Source organism: Hypanus sabinus, chromosome 6 (assembly GCF_030144855.1).
Source record: "Hypanus sabinus isolate sHypSab1 chromosome 6, sHypSab1.hap1, whole genome shotgun sequence".
NCBI classification, from domain to species: domain Eukaryota; kingdom Metazoa; phylum Chordata; class Chondrichthyes; order Myliobatiformes; family Dasyatidae; genus Hypanus; species Hypanus sabinus.
The window spans coordinates 59,402,074-59,421,601 of record NC_082711.1 but is presented as its reverse complement, the minus strand read 5'-3'; the positions used below and the strand labels follow the sequence as shown (position 1 = coordinate 59,421,601).

The 19,528-nt window shown below is 38.4% G+C and overlaps 1 protein-coding gene across 4 annotated transcripts in view; it reads left to right on the top strand.

The window, feature by feature from the left end:
* Nucleotides 1–19,528, top strand: part of mindy3 (MINDY lysine 48 deubiquitinase 3) — a 112,587-nt gene that overhangs the window by 20,334 nt on the left and 72,725 nt on the right. For all 4 annotated transcript variants that reach the window (XM_059972248.1, XM_059972247.1, XM_059972249.1 and 1 more), the window contains 2 exons: nucleotides 1,600–1,679; nucleotides 6,986–7,056. In XM_059972248.1, the coding sequence (XP_059828231.1) occupies nucleotides 1,600–1,679; nucleotides 6,986–7,056 (151 nt within the window). The remainder of the gene's footprint in view (nucleotides 1–1,599; nucleotides 1,680–6,985; nucleotides 7,057–19,528) is intronic.

Here is a 19,528-nt window from a genome sequence, read left to right as displayed (position 1 = left end):
TTGACTTCTTGACAATGCAGCGCCAGCTTCTTCTGTCCAAAGCATCTTTCTCCCAGGTGTTGACATCCATGTCAGTGTTCTTCATATGGCGTTTGAGCACATCTTAATAGCACAACTTCTGACCACCATGCTTCCTCTTTCCTTCATGTAGCTCGCCATAGAAAATGGCTTTGGGTAAACAATAATCACTCATTCTTGTGACATGACTGGTCCAACGAAGCTGAGAAGCTGCAATGAGCGATTCTGCGCTGACTGTCCCAACACGTTTCAGCACCTCCACATCTGGTACCCTCTCTTGCCACTTGATGTGTAATATTTAACGTAAATGCCTGAGTTGTGTCTTGGTCAATTTTTTTTTATGTGCTTCCGATACAATGTCATCGTTTCAGTTGAATAAAGCAGAGATGGTAGAACAGCTGTGTTATACAGTAGTCAGCATAGTAGTGGGGCAGGTTGTGCCTTAGTAGCCTGATTGAATTTTTTGAGGATGTGACTAAGCACATTGATGAAGGTAGAGCAGTAAATGTTGTGTATATGGATTTCAGCAAGGCATTTGTTAAGGTACCCCATCGAAGGCTTATTAAGAAAGTAAGGAGGCATGGAATCCAAGGGGACATTGCTTTGTGGATCCAGAACTGGCTTGCCCACAGAAGGCAAAGAGTGTTTGTAGACGGGTAATAATTCTGCATGGAGGTTGGTGACCAGTGGTGTGCCTCGGGGATCTGTTCTGGGACCGCTACGATTCGTGATTTTTATAAATGAACTGGATGAAGTGGAGGGATGGTTTAGTTTGCTGATGACACAAAGGTTGGAGGTGTTGTGGAGGGCTGACAGAGGTTAAAGTGGGACATTGATAGGATGCAAAACTGGGCTGAGAAGTGGCAGATGGAGTTCAACCCAGGTAAGTGTGAAGTGGTTCATTTTGGTAGGTTAAATATGATGGCAGAATATAGTACTAATGCTAAGACTCTTGGCAGTGTGGAGGATCAGAAGGATCTTGGGGGTCTGAGTCCATAGGATGCTCAAAGCAGCTGCACAGGTTGACTCTGGTTAAGAAGGCATATGGTGTATTGGCCTTTATTAATCGTGGAATTGTATTTAGGAGCCGAGAGGTAATGTTGCAGCTATATAGGACCCTGGTCAGACCCCACTTGGAGTACTGTGTTTTTTATATCACTTATGTTTTTGAGGTACATGTCTGTAGAAAGCAAAGGAATGTCTTTGTAGGCCAGAGACCAAAGATTGGGTTCATTGCTGGAAATGCAGATGGACCTTGCATCGTGATAGGGTCCCAGGAGAAGGGGTTCTGCATCCCGGTATATGGTCCATATTGTAATTTCTTATGCTTCATCTATGCAGGCATTAGGATTTGCAAGTTGAAAGAAAAAAAAATGCTATTTATTCACTTTTTTCACAAATTTTGTGTAATTTTTTATCATGCATCCCAATAGTGTTTTGCAAGTTCCAGAAGGGTGAATTTCGGTATGGATCTGTGATTTCGGTATGGATCTGTGATAATGGTTGCCTGTATCCTGGATCTATGGAGAAAATGAAAACAAGTTTGGAAATTTTGAACTGATGTTTTTTTTTCCTTTCTAGCCAAAGCCTAATCAATTTATTACTGACTGGGTATGCAGTTCTGAATGTATGGGATGGAGACAGAGAGTGTTCTGGAATGAGTAAGTCTTTATTTGCTAAACTCTCTTCAATAATTGGCATCTTTTAAAACTCAAATTTAATCTTAATGTTCCAGTTTGCTGTTTTCCTTTTTTTTTATATTTTAACCTCTCAGTATTATTAATTGGTAGCACTCCCTCAAACAGTTGAATAGATTACAATTCAGTTTGCAAAATTTGCTTAAACACCGATTCTCATATAATTCTCTCCGCTGCTCATTATGTTGTTAGAATTGGAATCAATGCATTTGAGTGAATAACCAGCTTTTATATCGTTCCTTTAAATCTTTCATGAAAAGAAGTGGATGCTGAGCATAGGAATATTTTGGGGTGGGATAACAAAGCTCTAAGAAATTTAGTAGGATTACAATTTTTTTTAAACTAATAGGGAAAGCTGAGAAGTTAGAAGAATCAGATTAAATACTGTAATGGCATAGTTGAGATTACTTAAGAGATGCATGAAAGTTGAGAATTATGGCACATTGGTGGCTATGATGGAAAAATAGTTTGAAAGATATCTTCAAGTATTTACTTTGCTTTTGCACAATTGCTGTTAAATTTGAAACTTTCCCTCTTGATCCTCTTAATCTCAAACTTCCTCTCCTGATTTCTCCCCCCCACCACACCCATTCATTCAGCTATTAGTTTAAAGCTCTGAAAGTTGGCTTTGATCTTGACTAAGTAAATTGAAGCTCCCTTCCCAGTATAACTATGCTTTACCCCCCCACTGGTGCAGTGTGGATAAGGTGGCCCTTGAATCTAATCCATAATGTCTCATACTACTCTTCGACCCACACATTTAATTTGTTGAATATTTCCTTCCCAGTGCCAAGATCGAATAACAATCACAAGATCATTACACTTGGTGTTTTGAATTTTAGCTTTACTCCTACCTTCCTTGAGCTTTCTCAATAAAGCCTCCTTGTTTGAAATAATTTGTCAAAGAAACAAGTAACCACCAGAGCGACGATTTACATTGAAGTATTGAAGGAATCCTCTGCTTCTTCATTAGTGGAATTTGTGCAAGCTGTTGGCCCCTTAGGGGCAGTAGAGGGATAGTGGAAGAACCAGAAGCTGCATTATGTCAGGGGTCCCCAACTTTTTTTGCAGCGCGGACCAGTTTAATATTCTTGCCGACCGGGGGGGGTCAGGGGGTGTTGATCATGACCGGAATATAGGTGAAACTATGTCACTTATAAGTGGCTAATTAATACTCTCAATTTTGTTTTAATATTAAACACAGTGCATATTTTCCTCGCATGAATATAGTGATGTCTTATAAGTCAATAACATCATATAGCATCATAACATTTTAAGTAACGTTTGAATATTATACGCACAGCACACACTTTCCTCATATGAACATATAAAGTCATTGTAACACACCAATATCAGTGAATCAGTGGGAGCCCTGGGCTTGTTTCCCTGCAGCAAGACGGTCCCATCGAGGGATAATGGGAGACAGCGATACTCGAAGGGAGTTCCTTATGTCCAGTCTATTCTGCAATTTAGTTTTTGTTGCATTCATTGCAGAACACCCTGCTTCATATGATGTTGGAAATGGAAGCAACGTTTTCTGTGCTTTCGTGGCTATCTCAGGATATTCAGCCTTGACTTTGATCCAGAATGCTGGCAGAGATGTTATGTCAAACATACTCTTCAGCCCACCGTCATTTGCAAGCTCAAGGAGTTGATCTTCTTCCTGCGCTGACATGGATGATTCACCGGGGACAGTCACAAATAGGTCACGGACCCATTCCTTTGCACGTCTTGGGTCATTTGAGGTTGGGAAGTAACGCTCGAATTCTGTGGACAGTGAAGTTAGGTGATCGCGCACCAGCTATGAGAAGAATGGTGCAGCCTCAGTCTCTCCCAAAATCTCAGCTAATGTTAAAAACATGTCAAATATGCCCCTGTCCATTCGCCGTTCCCACAGTTCGTTTGGCCTTGAAAGCAGACACTTTATCTGCCAACTTGAAGACAATTGTCATTCTCTCCTGAAGTGACAAATTCAGTTCATTGAGCAGGTTGAAGATGTCACATAGATAAGCGAGTTTTGCTATCCACTCCTCGTCACTGAAGTGTGCTGCCAATGGTGACTTTTCTCGTGAAAGAAATCTCTGTAGCTGCTCTCTTAACTCAAAATCCCTGGCCAGGGCTCTCCCCCTTGATAGCCACCTGACTTCAGTGTGAAGGAGAAGACGTTTGTGCTCTGCATCCATTTCCTCACAAAGCTGCTCAAATAGATGAGAGTTAAGGCCTTTTGCTTTAATGTGATTGATAACTTCAACAACGTCACTCAATACGCTGTTAAGATCAAGTGACATTTTTCGGCTAGCCAGCATTTCCCTGTGTAGACTGGCATTCAGGAGCAAACTCTTTGACTCGGGTAGTGAAACCAGACAGCTGTCCAGTCATAGCTGCAACCCTGTCTGTGCATATTCCAACACAGAATGACCAGTCCAGTTTGCCTGACATGTAGTCGTTCAAAGACTTGAATAGTTCTGCCCCAGTTGTGTTAGTTGGCAGCGGCAGTGCACACAACATATCCTCATGCACATTGTCTTGAAATATATATTGCACATAAACCAGCAGTATTGCCTTGTTGTCGACATCGGTAGACTCGTCGACCTGGACAGCATACCATGGTGACTCATTAAGTCGTTCCAGCAGCTGTGCTTCGATGTCCTCCACTATGTAATCGATTCTCCTTGAAACTGTGGAAGCTGAAAGAGAAACCTGTGCCATCTTGTTAGCTGCAGCTTCTCTCAACAGTTCACGGCACATATCCTTGGCAGCAGGCAGTGAAAGGCTTCTTAGCAATACGGCTAGCCACTAAGTACAATGCTCTCAGAGCAGCAGCATTTATGGAGGTGGTGGCTCTCAGCATTTGCTTCTGACCCGCTTATGCTTAATTATAAGTCCTACCCCACCTCCTTTATCTTCCTGCCTGTCCTTCCATATTACTGGATACCCTAGGATATTTAATTCCCCATCATCTCCATCCTGTAACCACGTTTCTGTAATAGTCACTGAATCATACCCCTTTGTACTGATTTGTGCCTGTTCATTGGCCTTGTTTCGAATACAACGGACGTCCAGATGAAGAGCCCTTATAGTCATTCACTTTTTATTTGTGTCCTTTGCATTTAACTTTTCTGTACCCTACTGTGACTTTTCTCTTTTCTAACTTTTCATCTCAGCATTACTTCTGTCTGTCTTTCTGCCCATCCCCTGTCAAATTCCTTCTCCACCGGTACTACTTCTCCATCAGTACCCCAAGAACATTGATTTAAGTCCTGCCCAGTATATCTTGCAACAAGTAACATATCTCTTACCACCTGAAGCTGAGCAGAAAGTCCTGACAGGTTGCTTTTTTTTTTCAAATCTCTGTCCTCACGTGATTTGAAAAATCAGAAAGTTGGTTGGGGTCATCATCAGATAACATCTTGGAGAAAGTGAGTATACTGTAAAACAATTGGGTATGAGTATAACACACTGCAGCATAAATATGTGGGTGCACACCCTTTGAGGTTCGCAGACTAACCTGAGTGTGTTACTCTCTGGTTCATTTCTGGAACACAGGTTGGGGAGGAAGTATCTTGTTTGGTATAGGGAACTACCATAGTATAAAATATACAGTATAGCACGCTTTTAGATATTTTATGAAAGGGATGATTAAGACAATTTTTTCAAAATAAAATTGTGAAGGATGCAACTTTACATAACTATATGATTGGTATGCTTGAATAAAGTGGATATTATTAGATCAGGCTAGTTGGCTACTTTGATAGTGGATTTGAAGTTTTTGCTTTATTTGTAAGTTGGGGAATGTTGCTGTTAGTTTAGGTTAGTTAGTTTAGTTTAATGCCTATTTAAAGTTTTCATTGATGTGGATTGGGCATTTTTCCATAGGTTTAAACCTTTACCTTGCAAATAAATTAATCAATAGTTACTGTTATTACTAGTCTAAATATTCAGTGGAAATGCCATTGAAAACTTATATACGTGATGTAGGCTATACATGCCAATATTACAATTAACACAACATTTAGGCTGGAAACTCAGCTGGATCAACCATATATACTATGACTGTAAGAAGAGATTGGGAGGCTGTGTATTTTAACACTTGACACAATGTTTTTCCAGTCAGTACTCATCACTTGCCTCATGAATTCCAACAGCAAATCAGGAAGCTTGACATTGCCTTCTTGAAACTCGTCAAGCAGCATTATGACTTGCATTCATCCTGTACTTTCACTGGGTTGAAATCCTGCAACTCTCTCCAACATCACTGGAAGTGCACCAGACTGTGATGCTTCATGAAATTGGTTCTCAAACTATGGTCCACAAGGTGGCACCAAACATCATTAAGTTTATGCTAGTCTGTTATGTCAGTAAGAAGGTGATGTTGAACAATGTCTTTTACTTTAGTCCAAAAAATTCTGATTTGTTTTTTACTATTAAAAATTGATCCTTTATTTAAACATATTGATATTATACTTACTTGTTTATTTTAAGGTGATCCTTTTTGCAGAAACTAAATTTGTTTTTTTTCTCTCTCTCCCTAAAATGGCTCTCACTGAGAATAGCAAGATTAGGGTATTCCTCTGGCCTTCATCCTGCTCTTTTCTACCTTGTCCAGGTATCACTACAATCCCAGCATGAATTGATGCTGTAACATCAAAAACTTTTAGTTTGAGCATCTATAACTCTTTGGAAGTGCCAAATTCCAAAAATTCAGTTAACTGAAGAAATTTCTCACCAATCATAAATGGCAGCTTCTGATCCTGAACTAATCCCTTAGGATGTAGACTATTCAGTTAGAAGATTTAACTTTTCAACTCCTACCCGGTGAAATTCTATAGTTCTATTTTTAGGCTTCTTTTATTTTCAATAAAATATGGATTAAACATCTATATGCACACTGTAGATTTTCATTTTTAAAATTTGATACTTCCATGTGAAATCAATTGAAAAATTTAAATCACTAACAAGAGAAGATCTGCAGGTGCTGGAAATTCAAGCAACACTCACAAATTGCTGGAGGAACTCAGCAAGCCAGGCAGCATCTATGGAAAAGAGTATAGTTGACGTTTTGGGCCAAGCCCCTTCATCAGGACCTCTGATGAAGAGTCTTGGCCTGAAACATTGACTGCACTCTTTTTCCATAGATGCTGTCTGGCCTACTGAATTCCAACAGCATTTTGTGTGTTGCTTGAAAAATTTAAATGTTGTTTATTTTCATTTTATGTAACTTTGCTTATTCCTAGAGATTTTGTGTGAGTACTATGATTGTTTTGTTTCAGAACTGCACGGTATAAGGAATCAAGCTACTATAGGTTTCCTGACGTTAATGGAGTCCTTGCGTTATTGCAAGGTAAGCACTTAGCACTTCTCTATCTGTGCAGAAGTAATTTAATTTTCGTTGTGATCCTCTTCCTGCACATAGTGCCTGGAGATTTTATGAATTTTTGTTTTAATTTTTGATTACTTTTTAGTGCAGCATTGAGGTCTACTTTCAAGCCAGGAATCGAACCACATTATACCAGAATGTTTCGCCTTTTATATGTTCATGATCCAAAAAACCTGTAATTTTTCAAGAATCAGTCAATTCTTATGAACGCTCAATAACAAGCATGAATGCCGTGCAATATAACCCATGATAATTCACTTGGATATGGACTTGAGGCAGCATTTTGCACAACTGGCATTGTCCTGGAAAAAACTGGGAAGTCAATTGAGTAGGACATGCGCATTAAATGGTAGGTCATTTAGGTATTTTGATGAACTGAGGGATCTTGGAGTTATGGTCCATTGTTCCTTAAAAATAACATAGATATTTAGGGAAATGAAAAATAAATGCTTGCCTTCACAGCTTAGAATAGACTGTAACACTTTGGATGTTATGTTGTAACTTTACAAAACACTGCTTAGACCACAGCTGGGGTGTTCTGTACAGTTCATCTTGCCATTCTATAGTTAAAAAGTGATTGTTGTAGAGAGTACTGAAGAGATTTACCAGGATGTTGCTTCGATTAAATGATTTCAGTTATGGAAAAGCATTAGGTAGGCTGGTAGAGTTATCATGGTCTGAAAGAAGCTGCTAGGTAAACTGATGGGGGGTGGATAAAGTTGAAGCATGTGATCTAAGGAGGTGTTGGACAAGCTAGGGTAGTATTTTCTGGACCAGTAGAGGATGAGGGGGAATCTGATAGAATTTGTAAAGGCAAGCATGTTATCTTTTTTCCAAAGCTGATGTATCTAATATTAGAGGACATGCATTAAGGTGAGACAGAGTAAGTTCAAAGGAGATGTGCAAGACACTTCTGGATTGATCCATTAAAGAGAAATATGCACTTGACTATGCAGAGAATGGAAAAATATGAACCATGTGCATGTATTGGGGAATAGGTGTCCTTAGATTGACTAGTAGAGCATAACATCCAGTGTAAAGCCCATTCCTGTACTGTGCAAACACGAGGACATGTTCCACCAGCATTTTGTGCGTGTTATTCCTGTACTATGTTGTTTTATGTTCCAAGTCTAGAGAGTCCGAATTTCTTCTCCAATGTAATCAGGTATCAAAATGAGAGCATTGATTTAAGCTGGAAGGATGGAGTTGTAAAAGGGATTTGAGGGTTTACATAGTGGTTCAGGTTTAAAACTCATGGACAGGAGGAATGCAGGATTTGATATAACAGCGACATTTAGACATGCACGTGAACAAACAAGGATGGGACTAGTGTAGGTATTCTGGTCAGCCGAAATGTGGTGAGTTGAAGGGCCTGTTTCTGTTACACAGACCTGTCGAGCAAAGGTTCTACAGCTACCAAGCAATTCAGGTATTCTATTGTGACAACATTTGTAAGTGCAACTAAACTGCAAGAAGTGAAAATGTTGTAGTAAATTTTTTTTTAAGTTACACATAGTATTGAAAATGTGGAAGTTTGTAAGTGGAAAGGATAATCGAATGTTTTTATGGGTAAGTGGGCTGTTTAAATGTTGAAAATTCTCAAGGTTCCTTTATGCCTTGAAAACAAAGTAGAAGTACATACTTCTAGTTAACTGATGTACATGTTAGTGACAATAGTCTCTGGATTCAGCTAGTTAAGATATTGTGGAGAGCACAAATTCTTTATCAAGCCATTGCTAAATTGCTAAATAGTAGCTTGGCCATTTAACCTCAATAGCCTGGCCAGAAATAGAAAACTAACATTGCCACTCCAAACCGTTGATCGCTAAAGTTCTCTACAAGAACATGTATTGGATCATTCTTGATTAAGGTGGGATGCCAGTTAATTAGTAGATGCAAAATTTGCTATTGAGTGTGCTCATTGAAAGGCAGTGCCTTAAGGAGAAGTGAGCAGAAAAAAAAGGAACGATGAGGTTAGTGTGTGAATTAGCCAATTACCCTGCATAATTTAAAATCTAGTAGAGTACATGGTTGATAGGGCAGGCGGGTCTATGAGGACAGTGGTTATAGCTAAAATTAGATAAGAGTGCATGGGAGTATAGGTTCAGATAGCAATGGGATGGGAAGAGGTCATTAATGTTTTAAATGTAGTACATAATACTATAAGCAGCACTGGCTACCAAAAGTGAATGTTTTTGATTGTCTAACTTTGTGGAACACTTTAATGAACATTTCAATGTTGATATTCAACTTGGTAAATTTAGGTTTTAAGATCTTATTTTAATTAATTAAACGGATGCAAATATCTGCTATATTAAATATGTTGCACCATATTAAGGTTCCTGATATTTTAAATATAAACATTTTTCACCAATTATAGAAATAATTGGGTGTATATTTAAAAAATTTGTAAAGGCAACTATTTGAAACTTTAAAAAAACTGCTTTTTTGGCAAATTTCACTGTCTTTTTGAAAGTTAAACCGTTTTGTGTGGATATGTGCTGAAATTTTTATGAATTCCATATTATTTATATTTTTTAAAAGCCACCTTTAGTATATTCTGTATAGCAGCTAATGGGTGCTTTTCAAATGTGCTGGTCTTTCATGAGGTATAGATATTCAATTCCAAAAGACTAAAATTAACTGTGTTATCCACCTAATTTATCCACTTGGGCTTCATTTGAAGCCATCTATTTTCTTTTGTTTGTAATTCAGCAAGGTTAGTTTTGTGTTGTAATGGATAAAGACCCTTGGAATGATATTTCTGACAATTGATTGTGTGATCATTGTTAATTTTGTATTGTGTAATAATAATACCATAACCCAAATATGTTTATAACTGCTTTAGTCCAATGCAAAAAGTAGTATTTGTGTAATTTTTTTGTTTTCATTTCACTTTATGCATTATTTTATCACTCATTTATATCAGTAATCATTATGCATCATAGAAGAATAGAACAGCAATTTGAGCTAATCCCATTTTCTTTGCTGCCCTATAAATTAGTAGATTAAGTGCTAATTTTTGAATATGAGTGTTTCTGCGGCTCACAACAGTGGATGTGTGTTCCAGAACACCTTTACTCTTTGAATGAAAAGTTTTTACAATTCTCATTTTTGTCCCAGTAGTTTTATATCCACTTTCTATATGGAGTGCTGGCACCTATTCAGACCTAACACAACCCTTCCCATTTACTGGGTTTGTTAACAGGAATGAATGCTTTCTTACAATTTTCCACACCTATATTAGACTTGCATTAGTCCTTTCCCAAAATAAATCACCCTGGTGTTGGATTGCACTGTTTAAGTTTTATTTTCCTTGTAGTTGAACTTTCTTACACTTTGCATCTTTTTACAATTATCTGTGTACATGTTATGTGTGTTTTGTAGTGGTTGCAGTTGCTTTTCAGCAGGCACTAATTGGTTAATGATTATCTGTGGAAATTCAATAGAATGGACAAACTACTATCAGAGTACCAGACCACATTGGCTCTTCTTTCTTCTTTCTTTGTTCTTTTCCCTGCTACTGGGATCTCTGTACCCTTTCCTTTCTCTCCCTCTCACCCTCTTGCTTCATAGTTTTTACCACGTTTTAATATTATGTGAAAATATATGAAAACAGCAATTTGTTCTGAATGACTTTAGAATGTTATGTCTCCGGTAGACTTGTTTACGTTCCTGGGCACCAGATAAGATGGCATTGGAGCCATTGCCAAGCGACGATCTGTTAAAGCGACAATTTCTCGCTAGAGAGCTGTTGGGTTCTTGATAATGTGTTATACTATATTTGAGAAGGAAATGGTTTAAATTATATAGGTTAATGGGTTTGTCCAGTTTTTTTGTTGTCTCTTTGATATGATTGCCTATGAGAACTGCTTTACCTTTCTAATTTGTTGTTGCTAGAGGGGGGCGGTTAATGTCAGTGTTTGGTGTCTGACATTGCTAAGTGACACTCATAGGTGTTACAAAGTAAAGGGTTGAATGTGAGGGGTGGTGGGAAGGGGGTAACTCAGGGCTCCAACACCAACTTACAACAACAGATCCAGGGCAAGATGAGCAACACAGATAAATTAGAAAATCTTACTATTGTATCACTTAATGTTAGAGGACTAAACTCTCCCTACAAGCGTTCAAAGGTTTTAGATTTTTTATGCAGGATGAAAATAGATACCGCCCTGTTACAGGAAACACATCTTAAACCTAATGACATTCCCAGGGTTCAAAACCGCTTTTATAAACCCGTTGTGGCATCAGCTGATGGTACTCGTACCAAAGGAGTTATGATATTAATGAGGTAATATTAATGTAGCAATTGAAAGGTCTGGCGCCAACAATAAAAGATGTCTAGTTTTTTGCTGTACATCCATTCAGGGTAAAAAAAAAAGTAGCATTCATTAGCCTATATTCGAGGTTGAATTTTTTCCCTCAATTACCTCACAATTACTGAAGTTAAGTGACCACCAACTATATCAAGCTCCCAAGCACTGCTATATCTGCTTCCAAAGCACTTAACCTTTTTCTAACGGATTTAAATGTAACTGATGTGTGGAAGGTGCATAATCCATCTGTTAAAGACTATACCTTCTTCTCCACAAGACATAAAACTTTCCCTCAGATAGATTACATTCTTGTATCCTCCAGTTTGCTGCCTTTAGTACACTCAATAGAATTTTTGCCAAGATACCTATCTGATCACAACCTGGTCATATCTACTTTTAATTATGGCAAAATTAAAAATAAGGCTACTAGGTGGAGGTTTAACTCCACTCTCCTAAAAAAAAAGACGAATTTCTTTCACGACTGAGAACAAAACTGATGGAATTTATAAATTTAAATAAAAATAGTGTCTCAGATGTGACAGTGATTACATAAAAGTCAGCTCAAAAGATCTTGTTCTTCCACCCTAGAAGAACAATGTAAGGTTTTGGAGAATGATCTCAAAAGGAGATGCACCATAACAAAAGAAAACGAGCTCAAAACAAATCAAGCAGAATTAAATGATTTATTAAGAAGCAGGGCAGAATATATGATCCATATAACCAAATGATGAGTATTATGCAGAAGGCAGCCATCTTTGAGCAGTAATGCTCAAACAGCAGGAAGCTAAAAGGTCTATACCAGAAATTAGATGTGCTAAACGTGGAGTAGTATCTTCAACAGAGGAAATAAATGAGACATTCAAGAATTACTTTAAAGAATTGTATACAAGTGGCTCAGTTCCTTCTGAGAATGATTTCACCTTTTTTTTAGTGGATTAGACCTCCCTACATTGTCATTAGAGGACACCAAAACTCTAGACTCTCCTATTACACTAGATGAGCTACTTAAAGCAGTCAAAGCTACAAATAGAGGCTGTACACCAGGTATAGATGGCATACCTGTGGAACTTTACCTAGCATTTTGGGATATTCTTGGACCAGTATGGTTAGAAACATTAAATTATGCTTTTGGAAAGGGTGCTTTCCATAGAAATCTAAACACAGCCCTGATCAGTTATACCTAAGCTCGGTAAGGACCCCTTGTAGTGTGCCAATTACTGTCCAATCTCCTTGATAAATGCCGACCTCAAGATATTTTCCAAAGTCTTAGCCAGTAGACTTGAGACAGTAGTTGGGAAAATAATTAGCCCAGATCAAACGGGTTTTATCAAGGGGCGTCTCACATCTGATAATATTCGCCGGCCCTTACACATACTGAGTGCAACACATAAAATCCCGCCTGCCTGTGGCCTGCTATTTCTTGATGCTGAAAAAGCATTCGATCGTCTTGAATGGCCATATCTTTGGAGAGTTCTTAAAGAATTTAAGTTTGGCGATAAATTTATCAATATGATTCAAACATTGTATGCTAATCCTTCAGCCCGGGTATGTGTGGGAGGAAGTTTCTCAGAGTTATTTGCCTTAGGACGGAGCACACGACAAGGGGACCCTCTCTGTCTCCTTTAATTTTTACTATATCTATTGAACCGCTTGCACAGTTAATTAGAAACTGTCCTCAGATTTCCCCTATTACAATAGGTACAATTTCACATTCGATATCACTTTACGCAGACGACACGCTAGTTTATATGGCAAATGTTCAACAAACTCTCCCCTATGTTTTAAAAACACTGGAGCAATTTGGATTTCTTTCAGGATACAAAGTTAATTTGTCAAAATCAGCACTGATGCTGATTAATACAGATAAAAGTAAGGTGTCTCTCGCTCTCCCCAAATTACGGTTGCAAATGAGGTCTGCTACTTGGGTATTAAAGTTAATACTTCCTTATTATCTGTGGCTAAAACAAATTACTCTTTAATTTTGAAAAAAAATAGAAGATATTAATAGATGGAGACACCTGCCAGTATCAGTCCCAGCCTGTACATCGATCATTAAAATGAACATCTTGCCCTGCATTAATTTTATCAGCTCAATTATCCCACTTGCACCTCCAGCAGGATATCGGCAAAAATTGGACTCCTTACTACGATGCTATCTTTGGAACGGTAAATGACCCAATATAAAGTGGTCAACTCTACAATTCAAAAAGTCGGATGGGGGGATTGGCATGTCCAAATTTTATATTGTATCACTGGGCATTTGTATTAAAAAGTCTTAGCTATTAGATGGAGGAGGATAAAGTTTTATCGAAAAATATAGAACAAGAGATAATAGCACCAATTAAGGTTGAAGGACTTCCTCCTTATAGGTATGTCTACAAAAAAATGTAATTTGTATTACAGTCCAATTTTAACCCATATGCTACAAGTGATTAGAGCAGCAGAAAATCTCCTAAAATTTAAAAGTGTATGGTGCAAGTCATCTCCATTATGGAACAATAATCATTTTCTATCAGGCGGGGGGGGGGGGGGGGGAACCATTCACTAACAGAACTTGAGAGGATAAAGGTATTGCTACTCTTCAAGATATTAATGAGGCAAGTACTATCCTTAGCTTTCAAGAACTGATAACTCGATATAATATTGATAAACACTCTTGTACTTTAGAGTAAGATCAGCTTGTAAAGCCTATGGCATTCCCTGGGGGTCAGATTTAAAGGACCGTCACATTTTAAGTTGGATACAGGGTGCTCCAAGACAGATAGTGTCATATCTATGATAAATTAAACTCCCAGAATTATATGCCCACATTAGGAATGAAAGCCTGGGATAGGGACATATCTGAATTGGGACAAGACTTAGACTGGACATGAGGAAATCTGCAGATGCTGGAAATTCAAACAACACACACAAAATGCTGCCTGGCCTGCTGTGTTCCGCCAGCATTTTGTGCGTGTTGTAAGACTTAGACTGGGATGCGATTTGGGATAATGCTGCCGGTGCTTCGAAAAACCCAAATCATCGATATATACACTTGAAATTTTGTCATAGAGTATATTTAACACTTAAAATTAGACATCAAATGGGATTGGTTCCTGACCCATATTGCTCATTTTGCCCCCACGGAACTATTGGCTCTTTTATACATGTTGTATGGGAATGTCCAGGGGTTTTTGATTTGTGGGGGAAGGTTATCAGTACTCTTACAGAACTAAGGGGGTACAATTACCAGTGGACCCCACTGTACATCTTCTGAATGATGACTCCCACCTTCCCCTTATGGAAAAAACACACAAAGTCTGGCTGGCAGGCCTGACTGCAGCTAAGAAGATTGTAGTCCAGTGTTGGAAACCTCCCCATGATATTTCATATACTCACTGGCTTTGGAGCTTTTTGGGCATTTCTTACTTGGAACTTTCATCAGCAAGAGTAAATGATGCACGACCAAACTCAATCTAAATGTGGACAAATTTGATATCTAACTTAAAAGATCTTTTGTTAAAATAGGAATGTTTTGTCTGTGTATGCACACTATTCCACCCACAGTTGGTGGGTGGAAGGGAGACAGGTAGAGGGGGGATGGTGAGGAAGGTTGTGGGGTGACTGGGTTAAATAGTCAAAATGTAATTGGCAGTTGTTGTATTGAATGTAATTTGTTGGTGTTCCAATGAAAAATTAGTAAAAGAAAAAGTGGCTGTATTAAAATATAAAAGTCACTCCAAAATGACTACGAGGGAAAGCAGTGGAAATGCATTCACAGATGAAATTGCAAAACAGGCGTAATGGGAATGGTTTAAAAATTAAAAAAATAAATATGTCAAAGGAGTTAAAGTACTGGAAATGTGCAATGAACCTGACAACTGAAATTATGGAGGTGAAGTTGAACTCTGTATCACGAGCATAGAAGCTATTTGAGAGATGTGAGCTCAATGCTCTCCAAAGGAAAAGTGATCCTGGATGGCGAACGTTGGCAGCTTAAACAGTGACCGAATGTGGAGATATGACACTAGTCCCAGACAAGTAACTCCAACTATGCTGCTTCCTTATCTGGCACAGCAGATACACTCTCTGTGACACAATTGAGTGGAAAGGATGATCAGCAGGTTCTCCCAGTGGCAATGGAATCCAACATTTGAAAGATACATGATGTGCCAGAAAACAAATCCTGGAGTAGTGGAAGAGCTATCACAATTAAGTGCTCCTGGCCCAACTGGTCCAATTTTACACTTACAAATGGACTTCAGTACTTTGCTAGTGTCAAGGATACTCAGACGTACTGGTAATAGCGGACAAGTTTTCAAGATGGGTGGAAGCTATTCCAGCAAACAAAGCCACTGCCCCATACAAAGCAACTATCTTGATTAAGGACTATATTCCTCGAAGGGATTGCCATATCATATCAACTCTGATCAATCAAGACATTTCACTGTGAATGGTTGTCAGGAATTATGTCAGCTGGTGGTCTTCGAATGATCTTTTCATTATTCACATCACCCAGAGTCATCAGGACAAGTCAACCAAATGAACGGTATCGTTAAACAACATGAGGAAGGTGTACCATGGCCTACGGCTTTTCTGATGGTCTTGTGCAGTAGAGCAACTCCAAACAAGGAAAGTAAACTAAGTCCATTTGAGGTAGTAACAGGGTCACTGCCAGGACTTCTTGGTCTCAGGTTGATATACACATTATGGCTGACAGTTTAATTAATTATTGTGTGAAATTAACCAAGCTATCCAGCCTGCTGCTCAACAGGTTTCTGCCACTTGGTGTGATCCAAAAGAAGGACATGCCCTGATTCCTGGTGAGTAGGTCCTGATTAAGAACATCACAGAAATGTTTGTTTCAGCTCTTGGGTCGTCTTGTGCTGGTTTTAAATTTAAACAAAAGATAATTGGCAGGTCTTTTTTTTTTCTGTACTATGTATCCAGGATGATGGGATGGAGATGCATCTCTACCAAAGGAGGTGTAAAGCACTCCTTCCCTCAGCTAGCCTGTTGGTCACCCTTGGGCAAGGTGTAGCACCCTGATCCCTCGATTAGTGTCATGTGAAGTCATGAGAGCAGGTGGTGGATGGTTGTGTGAGCAGTTGGTGAATATCATAAGTCCTGGTTATGTGACCACTGATGCCATGCAGAGAATTTCTGAAGAATATTGCACTGTTTTGTGCACTTTATGCAGCCCTGGGTAGGTCTGTAGTCTAGTATAGTTTTTTCCTGTGTTGTTTTTACGTAGTTCAGTGTAGTTTTTGTATTGTTTCATGTAGCACCATGGTCCTGAAAAACATTGTCTCATTTTTACTGTGTACCGTACCAGCAGTTAATGGTTGAAATGACAATAAAAAAGTGACTTGACTTGATGAGTGGGGTCACTTGTCTTGTAAAGACACTGCACAGAAGACAGCAATGGTAAACCACTTCCATAGAAAAATCTGCCAAGAACAATCAAGGTCATCAAAAGACCATGATCACCTATGTCATATGACAGGACACAGCACAAAATGAACACTCCTAAGCTGCGGAATTCAGTAAGGGATGTAGACTCAGTTGACATTTTTAAATGCCAGCTCAGAACTTATTTATTTAACCTTGCTTTCAACTAACAATCTTTAGTCTTTTATTTTCAAGTTTATTTTTTTATTTTTTATTTTATTTTCATGTTTGTACTTTTCTCCTGTTGTAAAGCACTTTGAACTGCATCATCTGTATAAAAAGAGCTTGATAAATAGTTATCATTATTAAGTCTTGGGAACTGGGGGCTACTCAATATTACAAGTTATAGTATTTGTCTTGATTTTGTCTTAACTTAATTTACATTTTTTCTGTAAAAAAGATAATTAAAAGAGCAGTTCAAACTCGCACAAGTGTACCTACTCGTTAAAAGCAATCTACCTTGCAATGGTATAATCCTACGGATACTCCTAGATATTTTCATAACAGGTGAATTTTTTGATTATACCTTGGGTACCACAAGTTTTTCTGCCTATAATTTTCAGATGTAATGATTCAAAATGTAGGATTTAGAGTCAAAGGAGAGAATGTTGCATTGGACTGTGTAATTCTTACTTTCCTTGCAGTTTAACTTTCTTAATGCTTGTTTGTATTTGTGTATAATTACATACATGTAATTGTTCAGTGTGTTTTGTAGTAGTTGCATTTGTTTTTTAACTACTTGGTTTCAGTGGTGGGTATTGCATTACTTAAATAGATTGGTTAACTGTTATCAATGCAATTGGTGAGCTGGTCTTAGAGGAGCAGACTCCTCCTCTTTCTCTGCTCCAAGGGTCTGCCTCATTTCACATTTTTTTAATACTTAATAAAAAAAATCATAAGCAACAAGTTCTTTATACCTTGACTTTCAAAGAACTTTGCAGATCCAACAACAGCTAGGTGATCCTGCCTCCATAACTGACTTTTGCCAACCTGTGCAATATTTTCAAGTTATCAGTTGTAATTGGTCTATACAGTACTCTGGTCCTGCTTGTACATCATACAGTTACAGCTAGTCCTTTGTGCTGTTCTTCACTGGAAGGATCCTAAATGTTCCCTTAATCATTTTGTCTATCAGCACTGTGAATTCAGTGATCTATCACTGTCCTCTCCAAGATTCTTCTGTTCACATGCACTTTGTGCTTTCCTGGCTTTTGTGTATTACGCATCATACTTTGCAGGTGATTGGAATAGGTGTTTAGCTTTTATATGCCATTTTTTAAGCTAAGATTCTTGATATTCAGTTGTAAATTCAGATATTATTTTGATTCAGGTGTTTGATTTACATTGATTCCATGAATTATCTTTGAATTAAATGTTTTACAGTTCTGAACATGAGTGAAGTTTTTCCACCCATGCTGTGAATTTGGAAGGTGCAGTTGCACGGTCACAATTTTCCAGACTCTGTCAATTGAACTTACTGTTTTTTGGAGAATTTAAAAAATTGAAAGCATAAATTAATAAAAGGCATTATTATTGTGTCAGTTTCCTGAAGCCAGGAGCAGTGAACAGCAACGTGAATTCAAATCGCACTGCTCCAGCTGGCCAATTACAAGTACAATAAGAACTTGTAATAGTAGTATCAGAAGCTACCAGATGGCTATAAAACTCTTATTTAGCTTCCTGACCTACTTATGGAAAGGAATCTTTAAACATTTTGGTTTGCATCTGATTCTACACAAGTTTAATTTTTCACATACATTTCCTGCAGCAAACTCCTACAGGGTAAAATAGGAAAAAGGGCAGAACACATGCTCACATTGACATAACCATTGAATTAGGCAGACTCTTTCTAATGAACTCTGCAAAGTCACTTACACTAACTTTGGTTGTGATTCAGTTAGAAAGTCAAGCCAGGGGGAAGGATTGGAGAATTGTGCTGGTGTGCTTCAGAGCACATGTGCTTTGCATCAGTGTTAAAATCACCTGTTTGCACTGCCATAATGTTGTCCCAAATAGGTCACTCATCACTATTCTGGTGTTCCAAAGCAATGTGGCTGCTAAGCTTACTTGCTCTTTGCCCTGTAGTCTCGGGGTCTTTCAAAACTCATTGCCCAAAACATAGATCATTTTATCATTTAAATTCCACCACAGAATCTCCTTCAAATAATTAATTCAGAGCTTATTGCATATTCTTTAGTCATAGAAGAATGGCAAGGAAGAAACCCTGGTTTAAAATAAATGCATATGCTTGCTCATAAAGACTTTGCCAAGTATCACCCTAGGTAATACCCTGGTTAAGATTTCTACTGCTATGCTGTGAGATGGTTTATATTAGTGATTTTCTGTAAAAGCAGTCTGCCATGCTGGAAAGTGTGTTTTGACTTTGGCTAAACATAAGGAGCCATGTTGTCCAACAAGTGTGTCAGCCAATTAGGATTGTGGGGTGTGAGAGAAGGTTCTAGAGAGCAAGTTTTCTGAAGGACCATAGTCTGGTTTGAGGCTTTTTAGTGAGAGCTGTGGAGTTGGGGCACAAGGGTAGATGCTGCAGAATACCATGGGAAGGAGACTCACCATTACCGAAAGTGCTTTGTGCAGATAAATGGCTCCAAGGAGGAAGGGCCAATACCCCTGAGGGAGAGCCGGTTTGTTTGAGAAGGACTTCAAAGAAAGTTCGGAATGTAGTTGGTGCT